Genomic DNA, 24618 nt, shown 5'->3' with positions numbered 1-24618 from the left:
ATACCATTTCCAAACCCCCAAAGTTACCCGCCCTGGCAGGCGCAATGCGTTACAGAAATGGAATAATTTATTTATCGAGTTCGTCCCCACCGGAACACCTCCTCCCACCGAAGGAACTCTCGAAGATTCTACTCAAGTATCCCAAGGAGGGACATTTAGCGGTGGTTTTCTGTGGTTTCGTTCCCCGGATGCCCATTTCCCCGGACACGAGAATGGCGACCTACGCACTAAACGGTCCATTTCGAGCCACAGACTAGCTCGCCCGGTGCTCGAGGTTGTTGCTGCGCTATTCTGCCCTATTTCTTTCCCCCTCTTGAACAGGCAGACCCACACGATCTGCTCCGGATACGTGTTTGCATTTTTGTTTGCAGCCGTACCACACCACCGTCCTCCCGCTGGTTCTTACGCATTCTGTGCGGCTAATATCCGATGACTTCATACTTCCGTACCTGGGCGTTCGGAGTCTTTTCCTTTTCGCCCTCTTGACAGACGTCTTGTTCTAGTTCGGGTTTTACTTCCCAGTTTTATGCCGACGGTGACCTTTTCCCACGCGTGTGTCCAGTCTACACGTGCCGGGGTATGGTAGCCCCCTACTGGCCTAGTTCCGAACTAGAAGCTCGGCTTGGTATCCATTTTGTTTGCACTAAGTTTTCTCTCCCCCTGTTCCGGGGTTTGTAAATCCGTCCAACGGATGGTATAAACTCCCCGTTTTGGAGGGAGACGTTGACCATGAACATCCAAAGAACCGTCGAAGGAGTCGGGGAATCGACGGAGGTTCGCCACCCAAAGAGAGGCGGTTGTTGACAAAACAAGCTTTTGAGCCGTAGCTGTAGCTTCAGCTCCAACCTATCGAATTGTCCATTATCGAGCCACCGAGCCCGGGTGGCAGGGTCTGGGGGGGACAAACCACCCTAATGATGACGCGATGTCCCCAACGGAGCGCACAAAATGCAAATGACGTATGATTGAATCGGGCGCTTGAAATTCATGATCACTTCCGCCCAACCCATAAATACCGTGCGGGGTTGTTTAATTCATTCCGAAAATCATTCCCATGATGGTGGCGGGGTAGGAGGTAGGGTAACGGAATTTGCAAAACCCACTTTCGCGAAAGGAAATTCAAATGCGAGAAATCTTGCTGAGGAAAGTTTGTGACCACATACGTCGACGGCTTCTCAGCAGGTCAACCTCATCAGTGTCAACCGAAAAATTATGCCGAATTTGAAATGGATCAACAAATTTTAAAAGTTCATTAAATCAACTTAAAGTTGACATAAATTAGTCGATAAAGGAATTAAGAAATGTACAGACAACTTCCATAATATTTCCTTCTCTTGCAAATGTTTTTAAAACAAAACAACAGAAATCGATGATGACACTACCGAGGAAGAACTCTCTGACTCACCTGAGGAAAAAAATACAAACATCGGTGGCAGTGTAACTCCTCGCCAGTGTTCGAGTGGTCTTAAAATAAACTCACGCGTCCACTGACCAACTTGCGAACGGCACAACACTGACCAAAAAGCGCTACCATCCATCGCGTTTGCCCATCGACTCGGTCCATTTTCGCAATGTCTCGCACCGCCATGAGATTCCGCCATCATCAGGTCATCGAGGAACGTCTCGGCCCGTAGTCCGGTCCGCCCGTATCTCCCGATCGGCTGCCTTCCCCTTAGCCGGAGGGTCCAAGCAGTTGATCGGAGTTGAGCTCATTGAGCGCAAATCCTTAAAAGGCAACCGAAGGCAACCTCCTTTTAGCGGACGCGTCACACGGACTCGGTGCTCCTACTTGGTGCACAGATTGCGCGAGTAGATCGTCGTGCCGTACGACTCCTTGGGGGTCGTTAGTACTCCGGGCCTGCACCTCAATCACGGCCTGGGGGACCTCCGCACGGTGTCGTAGAAGTAAGAACTAGCAAAACCCCCATCGGGCCATTGTGCAGGGCAATGGTACGCCGAAAGGCTATTTCTGAGGCCGAGGCTAATCAGAGGGTCCCTTTCGGAAGCGGTTTCTTCCTGGTGCGTTGCCGCAGATGATCTACGACACGAGCCCGGTCTTGCGGTCCAGTGTGACCTTCAGGGTGGCAGATGCCTTCGCGAGGAGTTGATTACACGCGCGTAAGATGAAGGTCACACCCAGCGCCCGGAAATGCTCCTTGGAATGTGCAACTACCGCTCCATTCTGACCATCTTCTTTCTTCTTTTTCCAGACTTTGAACTTGCGACCGATATCGACGTACCAGACGGACTGAAACGCACCTGAAGATCGTCTGCACCCATCTTCGTCGGTACAAATTATCTCCCGGTAAGTTAGCCTTCCGTGCTGTTCGCATATATCGCAACGGAGGGTGCACTGATAATTAAGTTGAGCGCAACGCAACGGACCATCGTGCCTTTCCTGCATTCTGCAAAGTGCCTTCCTTCCTTCTTCCGAACGAGGGAATTACCGCGGAAACGGAGCTTCGAGTACATCATTAATCATTATTACTCGTGTTTAAAGTTAATCTCGACGATCGCTACCGTAAACACTGTTGCATTCCATTGTAAATAGGCAGCATCGGATGCGAACTGGTCTGGTTTATTGATACCACGGCATGAAACATGTCATTCGAATTTCAGAACTAACAATGTAGACAAGTAGAACCCTTTGGACGTGTTTGATGAAGATCATTTGGTTGTTATTGAAATAAGCCAAACGTAACGATACAATTAAAGTAATGCAAAAATGTAATAAAAGCTTGCTGATTAACTTTAATCAAATTTTATTATACATAATTGCAAAGATTTGTATCTTTTCTAACATTCCATTGCAACGCACTCCAATATCTTGATCTCAAAATTTAGTTCTTCTTCATTCTTCATCTCAATTCACAAGACTTTTTAAATATTTTCATTAGTGTTCACTCAGTGCATGTGCTTGGGAAAAATGAGATCACTTATACCAACTCTTCACGACCATTGTTCACTTCACGGTTTTCTTTCCATCGTTTCCTTTCATCTCTCTTTCTCTCTCCAAAAAATTAGGCTAGTCAAAAGTGTCTACATCTTCATACAGTTTGATAGAACCACTCTCGCGTTGCGTGTAGTTCCTTTAGGCCGTTCCCTTATTTAGACTTCCAGAATTTGTGATGGCATACATTCGATGAGGTAGCTTTGCCTATCTCTGGTTTGGAACATGCGTCGTGCGATTCCCGAACGGTAGCTTGCGGAGTGGAGTGTGGAGAGTCCCGGTAGCCCCGAACACCGGCCAAGGGGGAAGATGACAGAAGTGGAGGCCACAACAGTAGCGGCTGGTGCATCGCCGGGGCCTCGGGTTTCCTTCAATAGGGACGTGCATGTCAAACGGATCGGTTAGTGGTAATCCTGTGAATTTTTCTCTCTGCGCTGTGTTGTTTTCGTTTCGTTTCTCATCTGTGCATTTTCTGGTGATTTTGTGATTCATACATTCCTCTTGGATTTCCATTCGCCTGCACACACAAACTTTCACTAAACATGTGCTTTATCCTCACCGTGTTAATTATTGTTGCGAGGAGTTGGTTCTCCATTATCTGTCTCCATCGAATAACCAAGACTCAGCGGCTCGAACTCCAAACGTGTGCTATGGAGTTCCGATGGTCGTGCCAAGGAAAAAACCCACCCAATGACTCAACCCTGAACCCGTCGCGACACTATGGCAACTAGATCGACTAGATCAGCCCACTACTAATTGCACCGTAACGCAATCCACGATCATCTGTGTTGCGCATTGCACCGTTGCACGTACGCCTAACGCTCTCGCCATCCCTCCAGATGGCTGTCAACAGTAACCAACATGATAACACACTTATCAACTTACACAACCTCGCGCCCAGAACTCCCCTCAACGCTGCGGAAGTACACTACATTTCAGAGCCCACACACACCCGATCTGTCATCCAGTGCGCGGACCGCACGTTGACAGATAGGTGTTAGCTGCGCGTTACGTTGCGTGACCAGCGCCATTTCTCGAACGCGGGCGTACAGAAACTAGACCAAACCGAAGATCGCTGCGATGCCCACGACGAGATGAGTCGCTTCCTGGTTTGTTGAAGCTATCAGCAGCACCAGCCTACCACCAGCTGGGTTTGCAAATGGTATCTGTGGCATTACATTTCCTACCATAAATCTGGACGACTTGGAAGTTGGAGTTTCGAATCGACTCAATTTTGTGTGGCGTCACTGATGGCGGCTTTGGCACCTACGTTAAAACGTGTTTCTTGGAAGCAAAATGTCTAACCATCTGACCATCGATGCCATTACAATACGCGTGGGTGTCTTCGAGCCGATTCGCGGGAACAAGTTACCATCTGGGCCGTCCGGTGCCTGCGCTGGATTGATGACAAAACCGTTTGGCATCAATTCAACACGCAGATTTCCGATGTTCTTGTTAAAGTATTTGGCTTTTCTATAAGTTCTGCCTAAGTAAGCTAATTTAAGAGCTATCCATTAGCTATTCGGAGCATTCGATATGTTAGAAAAAGTAGATGCCTTATATTGTAGACCCCTAATTATCGAATGTCCTTCATACATATAAGTGACTATGAAGCGCAAACCTTAAAAAAAATGTAATTTTAAAAGCAATTTTTGACACGAATGCCACATGCAAATATCTCATCAGACACGCAAACAAATAAGGGCAACGAATAATAAATTCGAAGGTGCTTACGATGGCTTTCTTGTATGCATGTGGCAATGAACGCTAGATGCAAAGCAGTGCGTTCAGTGCGGGCGTAATTAATGGATAATTAAATCACCATCGGCTCCTTTTAGGCGCCCAGACAAGAGGGCGACAAAGAATAGATTTTTTACGATACTTTTACATGTTGCGCCACATCAAATCAACTTTTTTCCCTTGTTATTCAAAGCTTTGCGAAATGGAACTAAAAAGAGGAAAAAAATTGGATCATCATGATCAGAACCTGCGCATATTTGGCCTTGGACTTCGCGTTTTTTTATGGCCAGTAGGGTTTCAATAAAAACCCGGAGTTTCGTCTAACAAGCAAAAAGATCATTTGCGCGCATGGAGATCAACAGGCAAAACATCGGAAGCAGGTGTGGGCGTAAGTGTTTCCGAAAGAAACTCCGTCATTCGGGGGCCTACGCGAAAACTTCGCTCGCCTTCCGGAGCGAACGGTTTTGTGGTACGCACGAGTGGTTGCTGATGGCGACGACTTCCTTGGGAAGATTTGCACACGCCTGTCGGACCCTGGCCTGGGGCAACGAGTTAATTATCGCTCGCTTTGGCGTTGAGTGTTTGGAGGCTCACGCGACACCACACTGAAAGAGTTTTGTCGCCCGAGAAGTGGCCATTTTGTACGCGTTTATCTGAGCCTGAGCTCTGTGACAGCTTGTGCCGGCGTGACGCCTCTTGGGTGACCTTTTGAGGTTGTGCGCAGGCTTCCGCGATTTTGCACCGTTAAACAAACAGCTTCATTCACGTCAGGTCGTGGTGCAAAACTCTGAAGCGAAATGACGTAGGAGCGAGCTAAAGCTGCAAAACCTACATACCGATCTTGACCAGGCGTTGATGTTTTGGTTGAAACAACGAATGTGTTGTTGTTTGGACACGATTTCGCGTTGGCTGATGTCGCTGGACGTTAAAGAAGTCATTCATTATTCCGAGCTGCCGTGAAGCTGTAGACTCCATACAGGTTGGAGTAGCTTCTTCTGAGAAAAATCAACTTCCAATGCGTTGCTCCCAAGCCGACCCTGGGACCCCCTGTTCCTCACCGAACACATTCCAAACATCCGCTAGGTGGCAGCCAAACAACAGAAAAAGGGCACCCGCCGTACTTGCTCATCTAAAATATTGTAATAAGCAATTTGCGCTCGCTCGCCTTTCATCCCACACGATAAAACATATGAACACAACCGACAGGCTTCTCCCGTAGCGCGCCGCCTTCAGCTCGACTCGCATCCAAAGTCCATTAGGGATGACTTCAAGTTGACCCGCCCTAAGCGTGCTCAGTTTGTCAACCAGCGGCGCGTAATCGGCTTCTCAACCTTCCGATGCAGTAAGTGGATGCAAACCCAGGTGCGTGCCCAGCAACCCCGGGGTGTCGTCCTGCAACAAAGTTGCAATCAGTCCCGCACCGATTCCATTTGTACCTGTCAGTGGCAAATTACACGCTATACGCAGGCCGTCCTAAGGCCGTGGCGCGTGGAATCCCGCTCCTTGGTCCGGTGCGCTTCTGCCAAATTGAACGGGAATGAGCACGCGGCTCCAACTGAATGGAGCTTTCTATGGCCGTTTTCGCTGACGGTGGTTAGGGCTATCGAAGACGCTGCAAATCATCTCATTCACGATGTCTTGCACTCGCCATGTGTCGCCCCTGGGTGACTTTTGGTGGCGGCGATGGTGTCTTTACTACTCGATCCGGGGGTTAGCCGACGTCGACGGTAGTTGCATAGATTACCTAAAACGATAAATAAACGTTTATAGGCAAATAAAATGATTCTCTTTTCTCTCGCTTTCTTTGTATCGCGGTTTGCGAGTGAGTACACTTTACACATTTAAATTTACTTGTATTAGCTTTTACATTTTTCATAACGTGTTAGATGCAGATTTTAATACTGTAAACTTTTCAATGCAATTTTTATTGCCTCATTATTTGAGTTACCATTTTTTAGTTTTAGTTTTAGATTGATGTTCTTCTAAGTCTCTTGTCTGTTCTATTTATTATTATCTAATCTATCAAGTTAAGCATTTCATTCCACCACATAATTTTCAACTGTGTCAGACCATTGTGTTGATTTTTTTAAGCATCTCTCATTTTTTATTTGTTTGATAAAAATGTGTTTTTGTTACGTCTTAAAATGATTTTTCACAATTTTTTTGCAATTTTAGGATTTTATTTTAAACATTTGTCTCTTTTTGTTCCTTTTTAATTATGTTTTCAGTTCCTAGCATTGTTTTATCGGAAATAATTGGGCCAACATTGTTTTATGCCTTAGAAATTAATTACAAATTACCTTTGTTTATTTTTACTTTTTAAATAAGTCTTCTAAAATATCGTCTTGATCGATTCGACCTTCAGTGGTTGAACAGTGTTCAAATTTGCATACACTAGCTGCCCAAGACAAGTTTGTTACGTTTTAAGTGACCCTCCGTACTTTTAACTTGCATGTCACGAAACAATTTCGACCACACACACAAACACGTCGGTTTTGTGCGTGAAAAATAAATAAACAATCATTTTCTTCTAGACAAAAGTAAAACGCACACCAGAGGGGTAGCTCCAACTGTCCTCCAGTGAGAAGCCTCCACTTGGGACGTTGATTGGTTTACTTTATTTTTTATCGTGTGTGATGCTTTTCTTTCTTTTACTCCCGGGGCAACATGATGTTTACAAATTTGACCAACACCATCGGTCGTAAATTAGAGTCAAGTGCCGGGGAGCTGAAGTGTCCGTCGGTTCGAAATGGGCCGTGTGATTATGACGGAGCAACATGCGTTTCGGTGGGTATGGAGTGTGAGTTGGTGCACGGCAAAGGATGCGGTTGGAGTTTTTCTATCGCGAGAGCTTAAGAGACCCTTAGGCTGGCGCATCAGAAGCGCCCCAGCGTTGCTGAAACCTTCTGCCAGTACCGATCGTGGTGCAAAAGCGAATCGATGGCTCACGCAAATCATGAGCCTTCCTGCATGTGAAAAAGAGGTACAGCAAGACAGCAAGAAACATTTGCATAATAGCATAGATAGAACAACTCTCGCACCCGTGGAGAGTACGCAAAAACCTCCATTGATGGACCTCTCGAGCCGGACTCGACTCGGGTGACGGCTGCCATGCCATGCTCGTATAATTTATGCAACGCCGTGAGTGAACTACCCCGCGAAAGAAGGGCTCCTCCGAAAGGGGGTAGTGTTTTTCTTCCCCCAGTTCCAGCGTCTCAAGAAAACTGAAGTGCCTCCCCGGTCCTTCGCTCTCCCTTTCGATCGCTTCATCTCGACCGCACGCTGTTGCATTCTCGCGATGTGGTGGTGTTTGCAAGTGCAAGTGCCGCACCGACGGTGAAAGGCACACTCAAGGTAGCAAGGTCGTCTTGTAGGGCGCTCCAGGAAGTACCGAAGCGGTGTCACTCAACGCGAACTGGCCGCGAATTTTGCCTCGTAATTAGTAGAATCGATCGATCGAACTATAAATAGAAAAGTAACAAAAAGACCATCGGCTCATCGGCGGCATCACCGGGTTTCCGCATTATTACTGTCCTTTTTTCTGTTGCTGTGTTGCACACACCTCTGCCACTGCACGGTTTTGTTGAACCTAATCCGGTCGGACGGGTTGCTTTGTGGCGGTGGCATTTATTGACATTGATTAACTGTCTTATATGCCAATTTATGCGCGCCCCTGTTGGCTTCTTTTTTCGTGGACATTACAAATGAGCGAAAAATACAATCCCATAAATTTCCTAAATTAATAAAACCCACAGTGGCTTCTCATAAATGCGAGCTATAAAAAGGAGGTGTTATAAAAGGTGTTGACAGAATACATTACCAAATTATTGAGAAGGAATTAAAATTCGCCTTCTGACTTAGCTGATTTGAACACAAATAATCGTTTTGCTACACACTTATACACTCCTTTTATGTCAATGTGCTTTTTAAGTACGGGAATATGATTAGAGTACATTAAACAATATCAACATCATTATAAAAACGAGAAGAATTATAGTAAGAAGCAGAAATACCAAATGTTTGTAGTTTGTGATGTTTAAAACAGTAAAAAAGCTCGAAAAGAATTGTTCCATTGTTTGTAATATGAAACAGATTTTCAAAACATAATTTGATATAATAAGCTTGGGTCTATTTACTAGTTTTGGTTGATGGATTCGTACATTAAGGTGTTTTCTTCCCCATGGTTCTAGATGTACTTCATTTCGCTTCCGGTGTTTTGAGTTCCCTCTCGTAGAAACGCTTTCTCATTTAGGGTGACACAAACAACGCCCCTGCCTTAGTTCTAACACTACCCTAGCTATATCGTACCGGTCCGGTTTTTGCTCTTTACCCCTCCGTTGCAGGACCCCGAACGGAGGCGCGCAGTTCGCCGGCGAACGGGACGGTCCGGAAGGAGCTACCGGAAAACCTTTCCCAGGAGGCGCTACGGCGTGAGGCCGAGTTTGTGCTTGCCCAGGCGGACAAGATCGATCGTGCCCGGACGGGAGGAGGTGGAAGTAGTAGCACGCCAGTACAACAGCAGCCAATCGATCTCGGTTCGGCCAAGTTCAATTCCCTACCGTCGAGGAAGTCCCGCTCCAAAAAGGTAGCTCGATCGTCGAGTGACGCAGCGACGAAGAAACCTTCCAAAAGTCTGCTGAACCTCTTCGGCCGGAAGCCACAACAGGTGGATGAGAATGCAGGCATAAAGGGGTCACCAGTGGCAGGTGATAAGGTACCCACGGGAGCACGGAGTACCCTTGGACGGAGTAAAAGTGATGTCGGTAGCGCGACCAAAGGTACCAACGGCAGTGGACCTCTTGTGAAGCAACGACGAGTGCCTAGGCGTGCCACACAGGAGCTGGGAGAGCTTCGATCCGGCTCGGCGAAGAAGTATGACCCACTGACGCCGATCATCGAGGCAGCAACACCGTTGGAGTACCCACCGCAGGTCGACCCGTTGACGGCGTTCGTACGTCGCGGGAGGGCAGTTTCGGAGGAACCGCGATCATCGACAAAGCCTCCGGCGGCCAAACCAAGCGTTATGGAAACGATCACCCTGCTGCGAACGAACAACACAGCCTCAAAGTCCCAGGAAGCGCTGCACAGCTCGCAGCTCCCGCCCGAGAAGCCACACCTCACGAAGGGCGTCACGGTGGAGAACATTGTGAAGCGGTTGTCCAGCGAACGGCATACGTCCCCACCGCCGGCACAGATTGTTAGTGGCGGATTTTCGTACACCCGTGGGCCCGGAGATCCGATCGTGTACGCGCAGGTTGTATCGAACGAGGGAAGTACCTCGAAGCACACCGTGAGGAACCATCACTATCCATCGACCGAGGAGGAAGAGATCGGAGGAACCAGCATGTGGAACACGAGCACGGAGAGTAAGGTGCGGACGTCCACCGGTTTTATGGATACCACTCAGAGACCTAGTCCACCGTTGCCTAAGTACCGTCTGGATGAAGCCGACCATCCGTCGCACTCGACAAAGGTGTTTCGAGGACACCTCACCAACAGCGATGAAGATGAAGGACTTGGGATTGATTACACGCGGCACCAGCGTTACAAGTCGTCCGCGTACGTCCAATCGTCCTCCAGTCATTCGAAGACCCAGAACTCGTCGTCCAGAATCGAACGCACTTCTCCAAAGTCGTTTCTTACCAATTCCGACGACGATCCCGTCATTGCACCGAACATTCGTTCGACTCCGGTCGAAAAGGGCTTCACCGGGAGCTACAGCGTTCATTACCGTGGCCAGGCCGATGGCAAGGAGCACCTGCCGGAGTTCCACGAGTTGAGCCAAAGGCGCGAGATCCTGGAGTCTCGCATCCGATCGCGTATAGGTTCGCGGGATCTACTCGATCGCATGTCTCCGGAGCGCAGTGTACCAGTGCCAATCCAGCTCACATCCGGTGGGCACACAAAGACCAGTAGTCGTACCAGTCAGTATCGTACGACTACGAACGAGCGACGTTCGGTTGATCGCGTGTTGGATCATCACTCCCGCGAGTCTCCGGTGCGTCCGAGTACCCTTTCACCGACACCAACTTTCCGCGAACCATCGCAGGAGCCCTCGCTAGGACGTAGGAACTCACGTGGCTACGTCGAAACGTTCGTCACCAAGACGGTGGTCAACCGGGATGGTAAACCGGTGTCCGAGGAGTATGTCGAGCGGTACAAGTACCCGGGCGAAAACGTGGAAGCAGTTACGAGCTCCCGGACGGTGTACGATCGGGAGGGTTCAACCGGGCGGACAGAAGTCCAACGATTCAATCGATACGTCCCACAGGAACAGGGAACGCTGAAGAGCTCATTCACACGCTACACCACCGATAAGGGTGACTCGGGGATAGAAAATGATTTTCGCAAGGACTCGTTTAATCAGGACTTTATATCAGGGTAAGTGGAAAGTCATCAACGGTGTCTTGTTAAGGAAAAGTAATACCTTCTTCTTCTTCCGCAGCAACAAGTTTACGTTGACCAAGAATATCCGTGCCTGTGAAGACTTCTTGCGGATGGAACGGACACATACGAATAGCTGCATGCGCAAGCCAAGAAAGGCACACGCCTATCGTGAACGAAGCATAGATGATGGATCCCGGTACGATCCACGGTTGGATGACGTTTCAATTAGCCGCAGCTACACTCGCGACACGTTGAAGCCATCACTGAAGGCAGAAAAAAAATCTGGAGGTCTTGCGAAGGTTTGTTTCCATTTCGATTCATGCAAGACAAACACCTCTTATAATGCTTCTTTTCCAAACAGGTGAAACAGTTTGTCAGTTCAACCAGAAAGAAGCTGGTCCGCATGGGAACGGATTCGCAGGAAAAACGGGAGCACTCGCGTGTCGGAAGTCTCCGCTCGGACAGTGTTGATGCGGGACGCGTCCCGGACATTGCTACCAGGCGACGCCTATCGACCCCGAAATCGAGTCCATCGTCAGCTAAGCGATCCCTTTCGTTCAAGAGCTCGAAGCTGTCGGCTGATAACGGTACTACCCGGGCATCACCACAGGAAGGCCAGAAGGTGGCCTCATCCTCCTCCCGTGCCGAGTGGTTCAAGTCGTTTGATCGTCTGTCGCGCAAGAAATCCAGCTCGAAGCCTAACCTGACCACGGACACGAAAACGTTGCCGCCACCGAAGCAGGCGAAGAGTTTGCGATTCTTTGGCGACACCGATACGGAGTATGGTGATCAGAATGCGGCGTCATACAGATCGGCACGGTAAGTAGGCACTGTTGATGGGAACTTGTTGTTCTTAAAGTCTAATAACGTTGTCCTATTTCTCAGGAGTAATCTCTCGAAAACGGAAAAGAAATATCGCAGTGCATACGATCTGGACGCTACCCCGAAGATGCGCGAAACTGCTCGAAACCGTTCGTCGTCTTTGCACAATCTCGACGAGGAGGATGAGTTGAGTCTACGAGTAAGTTGTCCGGAGGGAAATGACACAAATCTGTGGCCTAATCTGTATATCTTCCATCTAATCCCAGGGCAAAGACTATCGTTCGGTAGAGCAAAGCAGCACCAGCTACCGAGTGGGATCACCATCGGGTTACCGGTCCGCCGCACGGGACTACACTCCGGAACGTGTGGCCAGAAAGTCGTACCAGCAACGCTCGCGGGAAGCCAGCATCGATCTGATAGACGGTGAACGGTCGCAGACACCGATGCAACGTCCAGGAAGCCGTATCCGCACGAGCGAGCACAAGAAGCCACCGACGGGACCGCCGAAGCCAGCGCGAGCCTTCGAAAGGCGGGACAGTTTGAACAGGTATGGCAAGTTCAGGAGTTGGTAGTTTGTCCGCAATGGAAGATGAAGAAAATGTTCTAATGTGGTTCTCCATTTTGCTAGGGACATTGATCGTATTCTGGACAGCTCTGGAACGGAAGGTGAATCTAGTCAACAAAGTCAACGCAGTGTTGTTTTTCTGCATGCCACTACAGGTGACTTTTGAGATGGTGGAGTACTCCATGAAATAATTACTAACTTGTCTATTATATCTTCTACATCACAGTTGGTGACATTCCGCACCCGCAAATAGCGAACGCCAGACGCCGGGCATACTCCCGGGAGTCACTGAACAACTCGGTCGCCTCCTCGAAGAAACCGCAGCCGATGACGCGTACCGTTTCCCGGTCGATATCGGTGCTGGCACCCTGGAAGCCGAAAAACATACGCGAGGGCTACGAAATCGATTACCATAAGGATCAGCATCAGGCGAAACCGATCTCAACCTTGCCACGCTCCGGTGCGGCAAGCCGTCAATCGACCGGAGGAAGCCAATCGACACTGAGCCGACCCAAGCATCGTTCGTCCGCCGGTCGGGACGATCCGGATTCGGATAAAAGTTCATCGTTCGAGCAGTCGCGCCGTTCGAGCGCGGACCAGCAGCGACGCTCGAGCATGGCACGGGAGTCGGGCGGATCTGCCACGCCGTACGCGTCCACTACCCTGCCCAGCTCACGGCGGATGAAGGACTCGATCGCTCACTATCCGTCGCGCACTGGCGGAAGTGGCTCGACGTTAAAGTATCGCCGTTAGAGGGCGAACATGACGAACGTTTCTAACCAACTTAGACTGTGTAGTAACGCCTTTTTGACCACTAACGGAATGGACGGAGGGTGCTGATTAGGGATCGACGGACCTCCACGTCGGTTTTCCACTAGGTAATAAATTCGATCAATTAAATTGACATTAGATTAATCTACTCCACGCGCACAGAGTGGATCACGTTCGTGCGCAATTTCACCGTTGCCAATAGTTGGAACAACACGTGGACCAACTGACCTTTGCACGTGCATTGATTGGATTTCATTTTTGCCCCGATTTTTAACAAAACTGAAACAAGTCTAACTACCGGTGTTTTTCGCGCACTCCCGACTGACACGGCATGGAAATCGTACCGAAATTTGTAATCTTTTTAATGTTATAATTTTGTCGATGCGGCTTCTAATATTCTAATAAAGAATTCTAAGAATCTAAATTGCTACAGATAAATGTTGTGTATCGAAAGAAATATCTTTTATTAAATAAACAATAAATTTGTTTATTATCAGTTGATTGGTTAAGACAATTTACAAAATTAATTGTACGTAAAAGTAACGGTCAATTCAAAACCAAGGTTGTTCTTACCATGCACTTCGAAGTGAAATAACACTTTGTACCAGTAACCTTGGCTGTGGTGTCCGTAAGAACCTTGAGCAAAAGGCAGTTTGTTTTTGTTTACATTTGACGAACGGCATCGAATCGCGAAAAGTGAATCAACCGTGCTAATGGATTCGCCGGAGAAAACAGTTTCCAATATGAATTCCACCCCGGTCGCTATCGATATCTATTCAGTGTTGAGTATTTTATTAGTGGCGTTAATGTGGGGAGCCACCAACCCGTTCATTAAACGTGGAAGCGTTGGATACAACGAGCTGAAAGCAAACAGCAGGTTGGGGCAAATTTGGTTGGAGATAAAATTTCTCATCTCCCGGTGGCAAGTGAGTAGAACATCCAATGTGGTCCAATGAAAGTAAACTGTTTGTAAATGTACCGTTCGTTGCAGTACGTTCTTCCGCTTATACTTAATCAACTGGGCAGTGTGGTGTACGTGATAACACTGCAGAGGACTGAACTTTCACTTACCGTGCCGATGGCAAATTCGCTCACGTTTGTTTTCACCGCTATCACGGCAAAGCTGCTGGGGGAACAGCAATCTGGTTGGAGTAAGTATTCAAAGATATATCAGTCTTCGTATCTAAATTCATCAAACAAAATGCTGAACCACATGCTTAATTATTTGAATTATTTCGCACATTAGCTATCTCTTAAATTGTAATGAGCAAAATGTTTCTTTTCGTTCATAGAAATCTACTGCGGAATGGCTCTCGTTATATTGGGGACCATAATTTGTGGAATTGATAAGGTTCGGTGATACTATAAAACTGAAACACACGGTTATTTAAAATAGATAAATTTCTACAATATGTAAAGAAACTATTTTTTCTTCTGGCTATAAACTATGCTAGTTTCAGCACGTAATACTTCTAGATAATATGTTTTGCATAAATTCACACCGGTAAATCAAATTTCACTACATCCGAAAATTCATTCCCTCCTCAACGTCCCAAAAGGTAAATGTTCTTACTTGAAACATAATTTTTTACATTTTTTTCATACTCTAGCATACATGCTACATGACATTTTGCGTAATGCGTTAAAAATAAAAAATCGACTTGCCCTTGATGAAGGAATATTATTAGCTCGCCCGGTTACGAATAAATTAAATTTTAGCATGACCCAATTATGCAGCTTTTGACCTCAATAGACGGAACGCATAGATACTAGACTTTTATTGTTGTTGTTCTACATGGTGGGTGAAAAACTATCATTGTTGGGGGCTCGTACTCATATTCGTCTTAACATTGGCATCGCTTTACTCGTACAGATTGGGTCGCTTCACTGTGGAGGCCAGGAATGATTTCAGTTTTGCCAACCACTTTCCTACAAATCATGCGAAAAGTTCTCCTTCTGCGATGCTTTCCATAGAAAAGGGATAACGCTCTCCGACAAGCTAGAACTAGAAACCACCAAATATGGTAGAACGAGTTCGTTCCATTCCCGGACACTCGGGCTGGCCAAGAAGCAAAAGTTTTCTCCCTGCTTTGGCGTGAACGGACCAGGATGCTGCTGCTGTTGCCAACAACGGTGGCTGGGGGATCCCACAACTATTCATTGCCAGCTCTCTCGGGCGGCTTGGCAAAGGACAAATCCTTTTACACTTGGCAGCGCTCTCGCATCCACCTCCGGCTGCCCGGCCGGAAGTGGTCATGAATAAGAAATGCAATCGTCGAAACGGTCCTTCGTGTGGACAGAGCTGGGTTTCCGCTGCGTGAGTTCGACACATTCCCCCCCGCCATCGCATACGGGATGCGGAAGTAGTCCCATGCGGTAATGCTTGCAACGAGCCTTGATAAGCCGTTTGCTCAAGTCGTTTACAGTGGAGCTATTTATCATAATCGGGGGCGGCAAGGGCACGCGGGAAGATGGTTGCCATTCTCATGCACCCCACGGAGCATGCCTTATGCATGAATCGCGCTTAGTTTGTGCACCCGGATGTACGCTAAACATTCCCGCGGTAGGGATGACGATGGCTTGTTGGTTTTACGGTGGAGTTTTCCGATGCAAATGATAGCGATTCAGCCCTTCAACCCGGTTTGGCAGAATTTTGGAGGATTTCAATCGTATCTTTGCCACTTGAAATGGGGATTTGTTTATTTCAAAAACGATGGCGACAAATCGATGGCGACAAATTATGCCCAAAAGTTTATCTTAGGAGTTTTAAGCCTGCAGACAAAAATAACTGTACGGAACAACGAACAATAAACAATCGCAGAGAATTGAATTGAATGTAAATGGAAGCACATTAAAATACGTTCTTAGGGCTATTAAAATATCAACTTTTGACCCCATAAAATGTCTCTATTAAAAATGTCGTTTGGATTACGCCCTGCCTCTTCAATTATGTGCTTCTGTGATTTTTTAATTTGAATTCATTTTTTCATTTCAAGGTTTCCCTCGGTTAGCTGAACTGCTATGCGTTCCCCCTATGCGCTCAATTTGCACGCCTGCGGTTTCGCAGATCATGAATGAAATTCGAGGTTGCCAGCATGGTTCCCGAACGCCCGAAGTTATTCTAGGGCGAATGTTCGCGTTCACGAAAAAACCAAACCTCCACGAAGATGGATGAGTGTGTGTGCTCGAGGACTGGCGTGTGCCATTGCGTCGACCGTGAAAACATCGAGTTCTTCCCCAGAGGGGTAACCATTCGTAAGGATGGTTCATTTAAAACGGGGGAGTGGAAAAAGGACTACCACAAGCGTACGATGCGAACAGATGGCAGCCCGGACCGCACGACACGGCGTTCATGTGAGGGATGTGCATCGCAGACTCCGGCTAACTAGCACAACACGGTTTCCAGTGTGTCCATATCTGGCCTATGTACTAACGCTCCGGTCCTTTCGGTGAGCTTTCGGTAGCTTTCGTTGTTCACGCACGAACCGCGCACGATGGCGCGATGGTGCAGATGTGAAGCTCCGAACGCGCTCGGTCCGTATTTATACGTTGCCTTCGCCACCGGTTTGCTTCACAACGAGTTCAGACACCGAACGCTTCGGACGGGACCACTGGCTTGTTGTTCTGCGCCATCTTGTTTGTCGTGAGCGTGATTTCTTTCCCCCGAAGTGGAGGTGTAACGCCCGGCGACGGTAAGTAGGTTGCCAGGGAAAACCGGGACAGGACGTGAGGAAAATCCGTGTCGAGTGTTTTGTACCCCATCCTCGTCAACATCAGGGGGTTCGGGGTTAGATCCCGTTGCGAGTGTGTTCGTTTGTTCAGTGCTTCTTGAGGGTGTCCAGAAGACGCGAAGGTGGTACACAGTGATTGTGTGGTTCCAGCCGACACCGTGAGGAGAGAGAAGGCCGTTCCGGAGTCACCACCCCGAAAACCAGCCCACAATACTACCAGTAAGTGTCACTTAGGTCCGTAAAAGTGTCAATCATTATGTCGCTAGCGTACAGGAAAAGGGTCCGGCTGTCCATGGCTGTAACGACGACGGTCCGATCGACCGCCTTCCCAACTCACACACAGAGAGACATCGCCCACGCACCATGTCCTTTTTTTTCCTGTGCTTATCACCGTCATAATCGTTATCGTGATTATCATCGCAATCGACGTGCCAACGTCCCTTTCCGACGAGTCACGAGACTCGGTTCCGTTTCGCTTTTCCTGCGATGAACAGAAAACCGGTTCCGGTGCGCCCATGCTTACGGAAACCAGTGTCGTCGTCTCTACAGGTTGTTTTGCTGCTGCTGCTGTTTTGAGTGCCCGTTAGTACCAATACCAAGACGAGGCACCGTCAGGCCGTTAGACGATTGACGAAACGAACGATTGGCGAAGCTTTTCCGCATCGGCTGGCTGGCTGGCGTTTCCTTCACAGAACGTGCTGGTTCGGCACCGTCGGTGTGGTCGACCTTTGCCACCGTCGGTTGAACTCTAATTTGTGGTGTTTGGTATTTTCCACCATTCTTCAAAACTTGTGAAAAACTTTGGTGGAAATCCTTGGGTACTTTTTACCAATAGTCGTTTCATATTTTCATTGAAATTAATTTCTTGCCTTTGACATGGTAAAATATTTAAATTTTGTGTGAAACAAAGAATAAATTTGAGTATGTTCTGTCGGTAAAATCGATTGTACTAATTTTATTGCAATTCCGCTCCATATTGTTAGAAGATTTCCTTTCGAAATAGAAAAAGGAAGATTTTCGAATACTCGTGAGAAAAATGCCAACAAAGTTATGCAAGTTATGCAAGCATTTACGGCAAAAAAAAACATAACAGAAATCGTTTTAAATATTGTCGAAGTGAAATTATGAATTTAAATGGTTTAATAAATGTGTTGATGTTTCTAACGGCATTCGCGGAAAAAGGCTGATGTTTCTAAATGCAATGGGGTCGCTGAAATAAGGTTACATATCTTTTTTAACACAAAATGCCTCTAGGGATCGTTAGATGATTTTTACGAAATTATAATAACATTTTAGATCTACTTTCACACGTGTTAGCACAACGAACGTTATAAACTATATGTCAAACAATATTTTAAAATGTAAATTTATGTTGTTTTATGTAACAATTGTACTGTTTTGTTTATTTCACTCAATATCTAAACTCTTCATATTTGATGCAACTACACAAGACAGAAAGGGCATAACATATTTTTATGACGAAACGAAAATTTCCTGACGAAACTACTAACAATCCGTCGTTGAAGGAAAATCCCCGCTAAACATATTAAAAGACACTGTTTCAATCTTTTCCTCGAGCTACCAGCAGGCAAATTGATTTTCATTACGCCGAACGACCGGCCGGGTTTTTGTTACTGGTGGAAAAGGGAGGAATGAAAAAGAAAATGGTGGTGCAGATTGGCTGCCTGGTGTTTGGTTGATTAGAATCGCAATCGAACGGCGGTGGCGGAAGAGGGAACCATGGAAAGGGATTGTAATTTGAAGACCTACGACGGCACTCTAATTGTCATTTGTCCGAAGATTGGCGTGCGAGTGCGAGCTGTACGATTAAAGGCGAGCGCAAAACTGGCACACGAGGAAAATTGATAGTGAATCGCAAACCTAGATGTAGTTTCCACGGGGTCGAACGAAAGTGGAAGGGGTGAGAGAGAGACGGGGCAAAACCATATGGGGTATGCAAAGCCAAACAGTAGAATCTGATACGGGAACTGGGTGGTACGAACGTACGAGGTGCGAAGGACGGCGAACACATACTCGGTTACGGCCTGGTGAGAAGATTAGTTTCACGATAGATCGGCGGCAAGGTCGGAACACGCGCAGGATAAAGTTTCCCCACCCAGCCCAAAACGGTCCTTCGGGTTGGTAGAATTCATTTCCTCATGAGGTAAATACAGGAGCCCCAAGCTTCCTCCCCCGCCACGGTCCAAGCCTGAATGCTTCCCCGGGGCTCGTCACATTTGCCGCTGGAAATGGATCGCCGCTTTCATTAGCTCCATTTATTATGCCAGCATGGGAGTCTCGCTTCCGGGGCTGCTCGTGCTTTTGCCGGATTCGGGAATCCATGCACACACGGTGGATGAGGGTCTTGAACCCGTACAAAAGCAAACTGCTGGAATATTCACCGTCATATTTGCTGAGAGTGTGTGGGAACCTTGGGGGAAGATGGTTACTGTCTCATGGATAATTATTTAAATCGTCATTAATCATGTGGCATGAGCTGAAGGTTCTATCCGCGAGGAAAGCGAAGAATTACCGGGCCATATTCGAGGGAAAGCTGAGATTTTCCGATTCTATTACCATGTCTTTCAACAGAACCGTTAAGTCAATTTGAGAGTAACACAATTTCGTATTTTCAATAACATTGTAATGTGTTAAATGAAGAATTTTTCATATTCAAGAAGTGTTTATCGTAATTTTGAAGAAAAATACACAATCTTTCGTAGGTTTATCGTTTAATAAATAAAGAAAATTAAAAGAATCGATACGATAAAATACGAGAGCTAAAATAAAAACAAATAATAAAGTCTTGAATAGTTTCGCAAATGTATAATGAGAAATGATGGCTTCTACAAACAAAAACATGGAAATCTTTTAGTATTCTTGGTACACATAAAACATCACCACTTCCGTTGGAATGCGAGCGAAAGACATTACGAACCAGAAATAAACACCTTTTGACAAATGAAGCTGATGACTTCAAATTGCGTGAAATGTTTTCCTTACGGTTAACGAACATTAATTTTTCATCTGATCCGCATCGTTTCCGGCCCGGGGGGAGGGGGTGATGGAATGAAAATAATTATTTTCGTCGTAGACATTTTCACGGTCGAAAGTAAACGAACTTCCCGTGGTCGATTGAACCATAATTTTCCAATTTAAACATATTTTCCATCGCACGCTGGCTGGAGTTTGCCTTGGGGGGTGGTGGGCTGGTTAATCATCCGCCCCCGATTCGGAATAACATTTTCCTGATGTCAAAATTTCGATCATCGCAATCGTGTCCCGTTTTATTTCCATGTCTCTTTTCCTTTACCGTGTTATTTTAGCTTTTCTTTGAACTCGCACGTCTCGTGCATTATTTTACGATAATCTCCAGATGTTCCAACAACGAGCGCGCGACCAGATCCGTGGGCGGCTAATGCAATGTATCGCTCGTGTGGATTGTTTTTTTTTTCGAAACGATCTGTGCGAATTTTCCAAACCGGTAACGAGCGAAAAATGCACCCCCACCTCTGGACATTTCCTTTTTTCTTTTAGGAACCATGGTCCGCTTGGCTCGCGTAAACAATCTTTTCCGCTCGGCTGCTCCGTTGTTTATGTGACAACGATACATATTCCATTACATCTGCACGCCGCTGACCATCATGGAACGGTTTAAACCGAATGAAACAGAAGTAGTTAGTATCCAAGGAAAACACAACAAAAGCAGCCGGAAGTATGAGAAACAACGATTCAAGTTTGTAGATAAAACAATAAAATTATGATACAAGTTCACGCTTTCATGCTAGTCGAGGTTTTAAAAACTGGTAGCATGTGTTTGCCAAATTGTCAACATGTGAACTTTTTTATTTTCATCCCCATTATTTGTTGATAGATTTCATAGATTGGTCTAGTTTTAAATCATAAAATGTATTTATTTCAATTTATCTTTATCTATCAAATCATCTTTATCCAGTTTTAAATATGTTGGATGGTTAATTAAACAGAATTAAAAAATCGAAGTAATATTGGCTTGAAACTTCTCCAATAAATTTTATTATCAAGTGGAGGAATAAAAGTAAAAAATAGGATTTCTTTAAATATTGTTTCACATTCGTGTTCATAATGTTTTCGTGGAATATAAATACCTTTTTATTTTCAGCTTTTTCCATTACCTAATCTTTATTTTTAGGTTTCCAAGATTTACTAAATGACCGTTTCTAACCAAAACGCAAATATTTTGATAATATGTTTTCGAAAGATCGACCATTTTATTTTTTTGTTGGTTTTCTGAAGGCAAATTTGGCACCCATTTATCTTTACACAATGTGAAGCTTCGGTAGTTCAAGGGAAACACAAAGCGACATTTGAGCGTTCGATACGGCATGCATGTTGAATTGGTGCTTCTTCCTAAAACTAACATTCGGCCACATAACTAGAACATCCCCGACCAACTAGCATCGACACAGAACGATTCAGTTTCCAGCCGTTTTTCTTCCGAAACTCGTTTGATTATTTATTCTTCCTGTACATCGGTCGACCGCAAAACATGTGTACCGGGGTGGCGCGCCGAAGTTTAATGTTTACGTCCCCGGCCGGAGTGACGGAACCTGGCCGAGGGCGAGAAAAGAGCCATTTTGCTCCGCTCCGGTATCGATTTCCACCGGGAAACCACGTGCGAGCCCGGGCGTTGGTGTGGCGAACATTTTTGTTTCATTTCTTCTGCCCCTTTTTCTCTCCGAGACTTCGGCTAGCATTATTAAACATTTCATCCCCAAAAGCACCCACACCGACCTTCACCGTGACTTTCACGTGGAAACATGTGTTGCCGTTTTTTTTTGCGTCCACTGATGGAGAGAAAGGGAACGTCTCGGATTCGGTTTCTTCTATTCATTTGAGGTCGCGGCACGTACGAAGGGAGGCAACACGGGAGGGAAACACACCGAAATGATCAAACACTTGGCCGCAGAAAAGGTAATGAAATCAACTGGCACCGAAATCGCCATCTTTCAACGCGGCTCCGAGCTTGATTCATGTTGCTGGCCATGGAAATTTTTATGATTCGTGTGCAAATTTGGATTCGATGTGGCTTTTCTTTCCTCGTTTTTCCTTTCTCGCTCGATGAGAAAAAATCACCGGGCTTGCAATTTTTTTTTTTTGCTTTTTCGATTTTGTAGCCAATCTTAGTTTGAATAAATTACTTCTGATTCTTGGGGGAAATCATGAATAAAAAGGTTCCAACCACCTTCAACATTTATTCCGATGGAATTTTAAATGTATTCTTTCCTTTGAATACACATGTTTTTGTGGTTTTATTTTTAGACAGAGCAATTACAGCTGGAAAACAAATCTTTTCTTTTTCGGAACGTGCGGCTTGGGTCTATTTTTTCACGCTCTCGTGAGTATATTTAACACCTTCACCTTCGGTAGGCAACGATCGTCCATTTCAGGTCCTTCGGATGATGGAAGGGAACCCATCTATCGCCCCATTTTCACTCCATAGACCATCAGCACAGAACCACACGGACAGTCTCGGCATTTTCCCAACGTCGGGAAAAAAATCGCTCCCCATACGTCTACATACACTGACAAACCGGTTCCCATAACAATGGGGGGGATGGAAAAGTTCCCCCTGTTCGCATCACAGTCGGTCGGGTTTTTCTTCCATCGCCCGGGAGACTTTTCCCGGAAGTCCTTCTCCCGTTGAAGGACCTTCTGTCCTCCAGGTGGGGGAAACAAAAACACATCCCAGGTGTACCTACACACTGATGATGTTCCGTCGCTGCGGCGAGCCTTCCCGATCATCCTTTTATTCTTCCCGATGCAAAACATTTCCACCGGCAAACGGTGTCGGAGGCAGACGAATACACTGGAGAAAATGGAACGCGCGCCACCATCCGTCGTGCGTTGGCGTTGTGTCCTTTCCGAGCACCCGAGTGGGCCGGTGTGGGCTGGAAAATACGTTGGTACGGTTTATTTGCCTCGCTTCCAACGGTTGCGCCCCACAAATTATTGAGATATCGATTTTGTATCCCTCGCTCATTTCGGGGCTCGTACTCTGTTGCGTGTCGTCAAGGTTTTTTTTAGAGCCTCCCACCGTACGTGGCTGTGTCGGTGGGTGTGTGTGTGTGTGTGTGTGTACTGGTGCCAACGTTCTATACCCAAGGCGACCACGACAACGTTGGCCAGGAGAAAGTGCAAATTACTACCCTTGCGTATACATTTCTCGTGTATCGCCCTGTGCGTCATCGATACACACGTTCACAAATCAACGCACGCACTTTGGGCGGATGGGGGAATGGGGCAGAGTTGACGGAAAAATAAACTAAATGAGGTGTGTGACGAGCGGAGGCTCCGTTCACACTCCATTGCGGCGCCAGTCCGGAAAGGTGGGCCCGATGGAAAGTCATGTGAAATAAATTTTAAAGTCGAAAGATGTTTTTGTTTCTGTTCTAGTCGAAATGTGTATTATTTCATTATTTATTGCTTTGAAGAAAGTAGTAAACACTAGTCATAGCACTTTATTAGATTTTCTTTGTACTTTAGGGTCTTAAAAATGGTTAAAATCTGCAACGCCGAAAACTTTCCCTGTTTTTTGTAAATGAGTAAAATTCGTCTGATTTTATCCTTCAGATTTATATTCCAAAGTTATCAACAAAACGAAATAATTGTAAGATAATTGTCAAAATCTATCAAGATATTCATTCAATTCATAATTTTATAAACAATTCAAAGAAAGGAAAGAGTTGCCTAGAAAGCAAAAGCCGTACGAGGGAAAGAGGTAAATTTTGAATATAACTTTTTTTATTACTAAAATTTGCTAAAATCACAAATACGACCATTGAAATAGGATCAAGCATTGATTGTTTAGAATTTTAGAATTACAGAAAAAAGTTTTTCAATAAACAGATAGCTGTAAAGTAAAATAAGCAGTTTAGAAGTCAGCAAAAACATTGAAATTTTAGAAAAAGATTGAAAGATCGAAGTAAGTACAAAACATTTTTATAAAAGTTTTGTATTTAACACGCTTAAGCAATATCAAGTGATAAAACAACATGATCTGATTTTGGAATATAAAATTAATTTTCCTAAAACAGACATTGGTTCAAAACTATCCACCTCTTCTGAAGCTTATAAACCGAATTTTATAAAATAAAGAAGCTTTTATCCATCATAAACCTACTTCAATCATGAGGCTTGGGTTCAACGACAAAGTGAACCAGCGTTCTCACACTCGAAACCATTCAGGCAACTCAACGTCCTTCGCGTAAGGAAGGACCAATCAGTGCAAGGATTCCGCGAAACTTGTCCATGTGTGTGGGTGTTTGTTTTTGAGTTGAAAAACTCCAACAAAACAACACATCCAGAGAATCCACTGGAAGTCGAATGTTGATGAAGAAGACGGGCGCAACGAGCCATGAAGTGAATCTGAACTGAATTTCATTATCGTGGCCAGCTCGACTAAAAGAACAGGGAACGCATTGCGTTGGATAGAATCTGGCCGGGTCCGGTGTTTATTTACTTGATTTTATTTTGAAGTAGCTTTTGGTGATTTTTTGTTAGTTTAATCTTCGTTTTTGCTTTTTGGATTAGGATTTCGTCCAAAGGGAACGTCCAAAAAAACCCCAAAAAGTGTGTGCCGAAGCGGAGCTCAATTGGCGGAAAAGCAAACA

General features: G+C 45.9%; 2 protein-coding genes across 2 annotated transcripts; both read left to right on the top strand.

Moving 5' to 3' along the window:
- Positions 1–3259: 3259 nt before the first annotated feature.
- Positions 3260–13217, top strand: LOC131287229 (uncharacterized). Its single transcript, XM_058316262.1, has 8 exons — positions 3260–3350; positions 9034–11071; positions 11136–11376; positions 11439–11896; positions 11963–12098; positions 12166–12446; positions 12528–12619; positions 12691–13217. The coding sequence occupies exons 1-8, from the start codon at positions 3260–3262 to the stop codon at positions 13215–13217; spliced, it is 3864 nt and encodes a 1287-aa protein (XP_058172245.1).
- A 719-nt stretch (positions 13218–13936) lies between these two features.
- On the top strand, positions 13937–14634 carry LOC131288079 (transmembrane protein 234 homolog). Its single transcript, XM_058317178.1, has 3 exons — positions 13937–14161; positions 14227–14386; positions 14528–14634. The coding sequence occupies exons 1-3, from the start codon at positions 13949–13951 to the stop codon at positions 14593–14595; spliced, it is 441 nt and encodes a 146-aa protein (XP_058173161.1). The 5' UTR covers positions 13937–13948; the 3' UTR covers positions 14596–14634.
- Positions 14635–24618: the final 9984 nt, after the last annotated feature.

Source organism: Anopheles ziemanni, chromosome 3 (genome assembly GCF_943734765.1).
Source record: "Anopheles ziemanni chromosome 3, idAnoZiCoDA_A2_x.2, whole genome shotgun sequence".
Taxonomy (NCBI): domain Eukaryota; kingdom Metazoa; phylum Arthropoda; class Insecta; order Diptera; family Culicidae; genus Anopheles; species Anopheles ziemanni.
This window is presented reverse-complemented; position numbering and strand designations above follow the sequence as displayed.

Bases quoted from the DNA above. Each gene is read 5' to 3' on its own strand.
- LOC131287229 (XM_058316262.1), top strand. From the start codon at position 3,260: ATGACAGAAGTGGAGGCCACAACAGTAGCGGCTGGTGCATCGCCGGGG. The intron at 3,351-9,033 runs GTTAGTGGTAAT...CCTCCGTTGCAG, and splicing joins CGTGCATGTCAAACGGATCG to GACCCCGAACGGAGGCGCGC. The intron at 11,897-11,962 runs GTAAGTAGGCAC...CCTATTTCTCAG, and splicing joins GCGTCATACAGATCGGCACG to GAGTAATCTCTCGAAAACGG.
- LOC131288079 (XM_058317178.1), top strand. From the start codon at position 13,949: ATGGATTCGCCGGAGAAAACAGTTTCCAATATGAATTCCACCCCGGTC. The intron at 14,162-14,226 runs GTGAGTAGAACA...CGTTCGTTGCAG, and splicing joins TTCTCATCTCCCGGTGGCAA to TACGTTCTTCCGCTTATACT. The intron at 14,387-14,527 runs GTAAGTATTCAA...TTTCGTTCATAG, and splicing joins GGAACAGCAATCTGGTTGGA to AAATCTACTGCGGAATGGCT.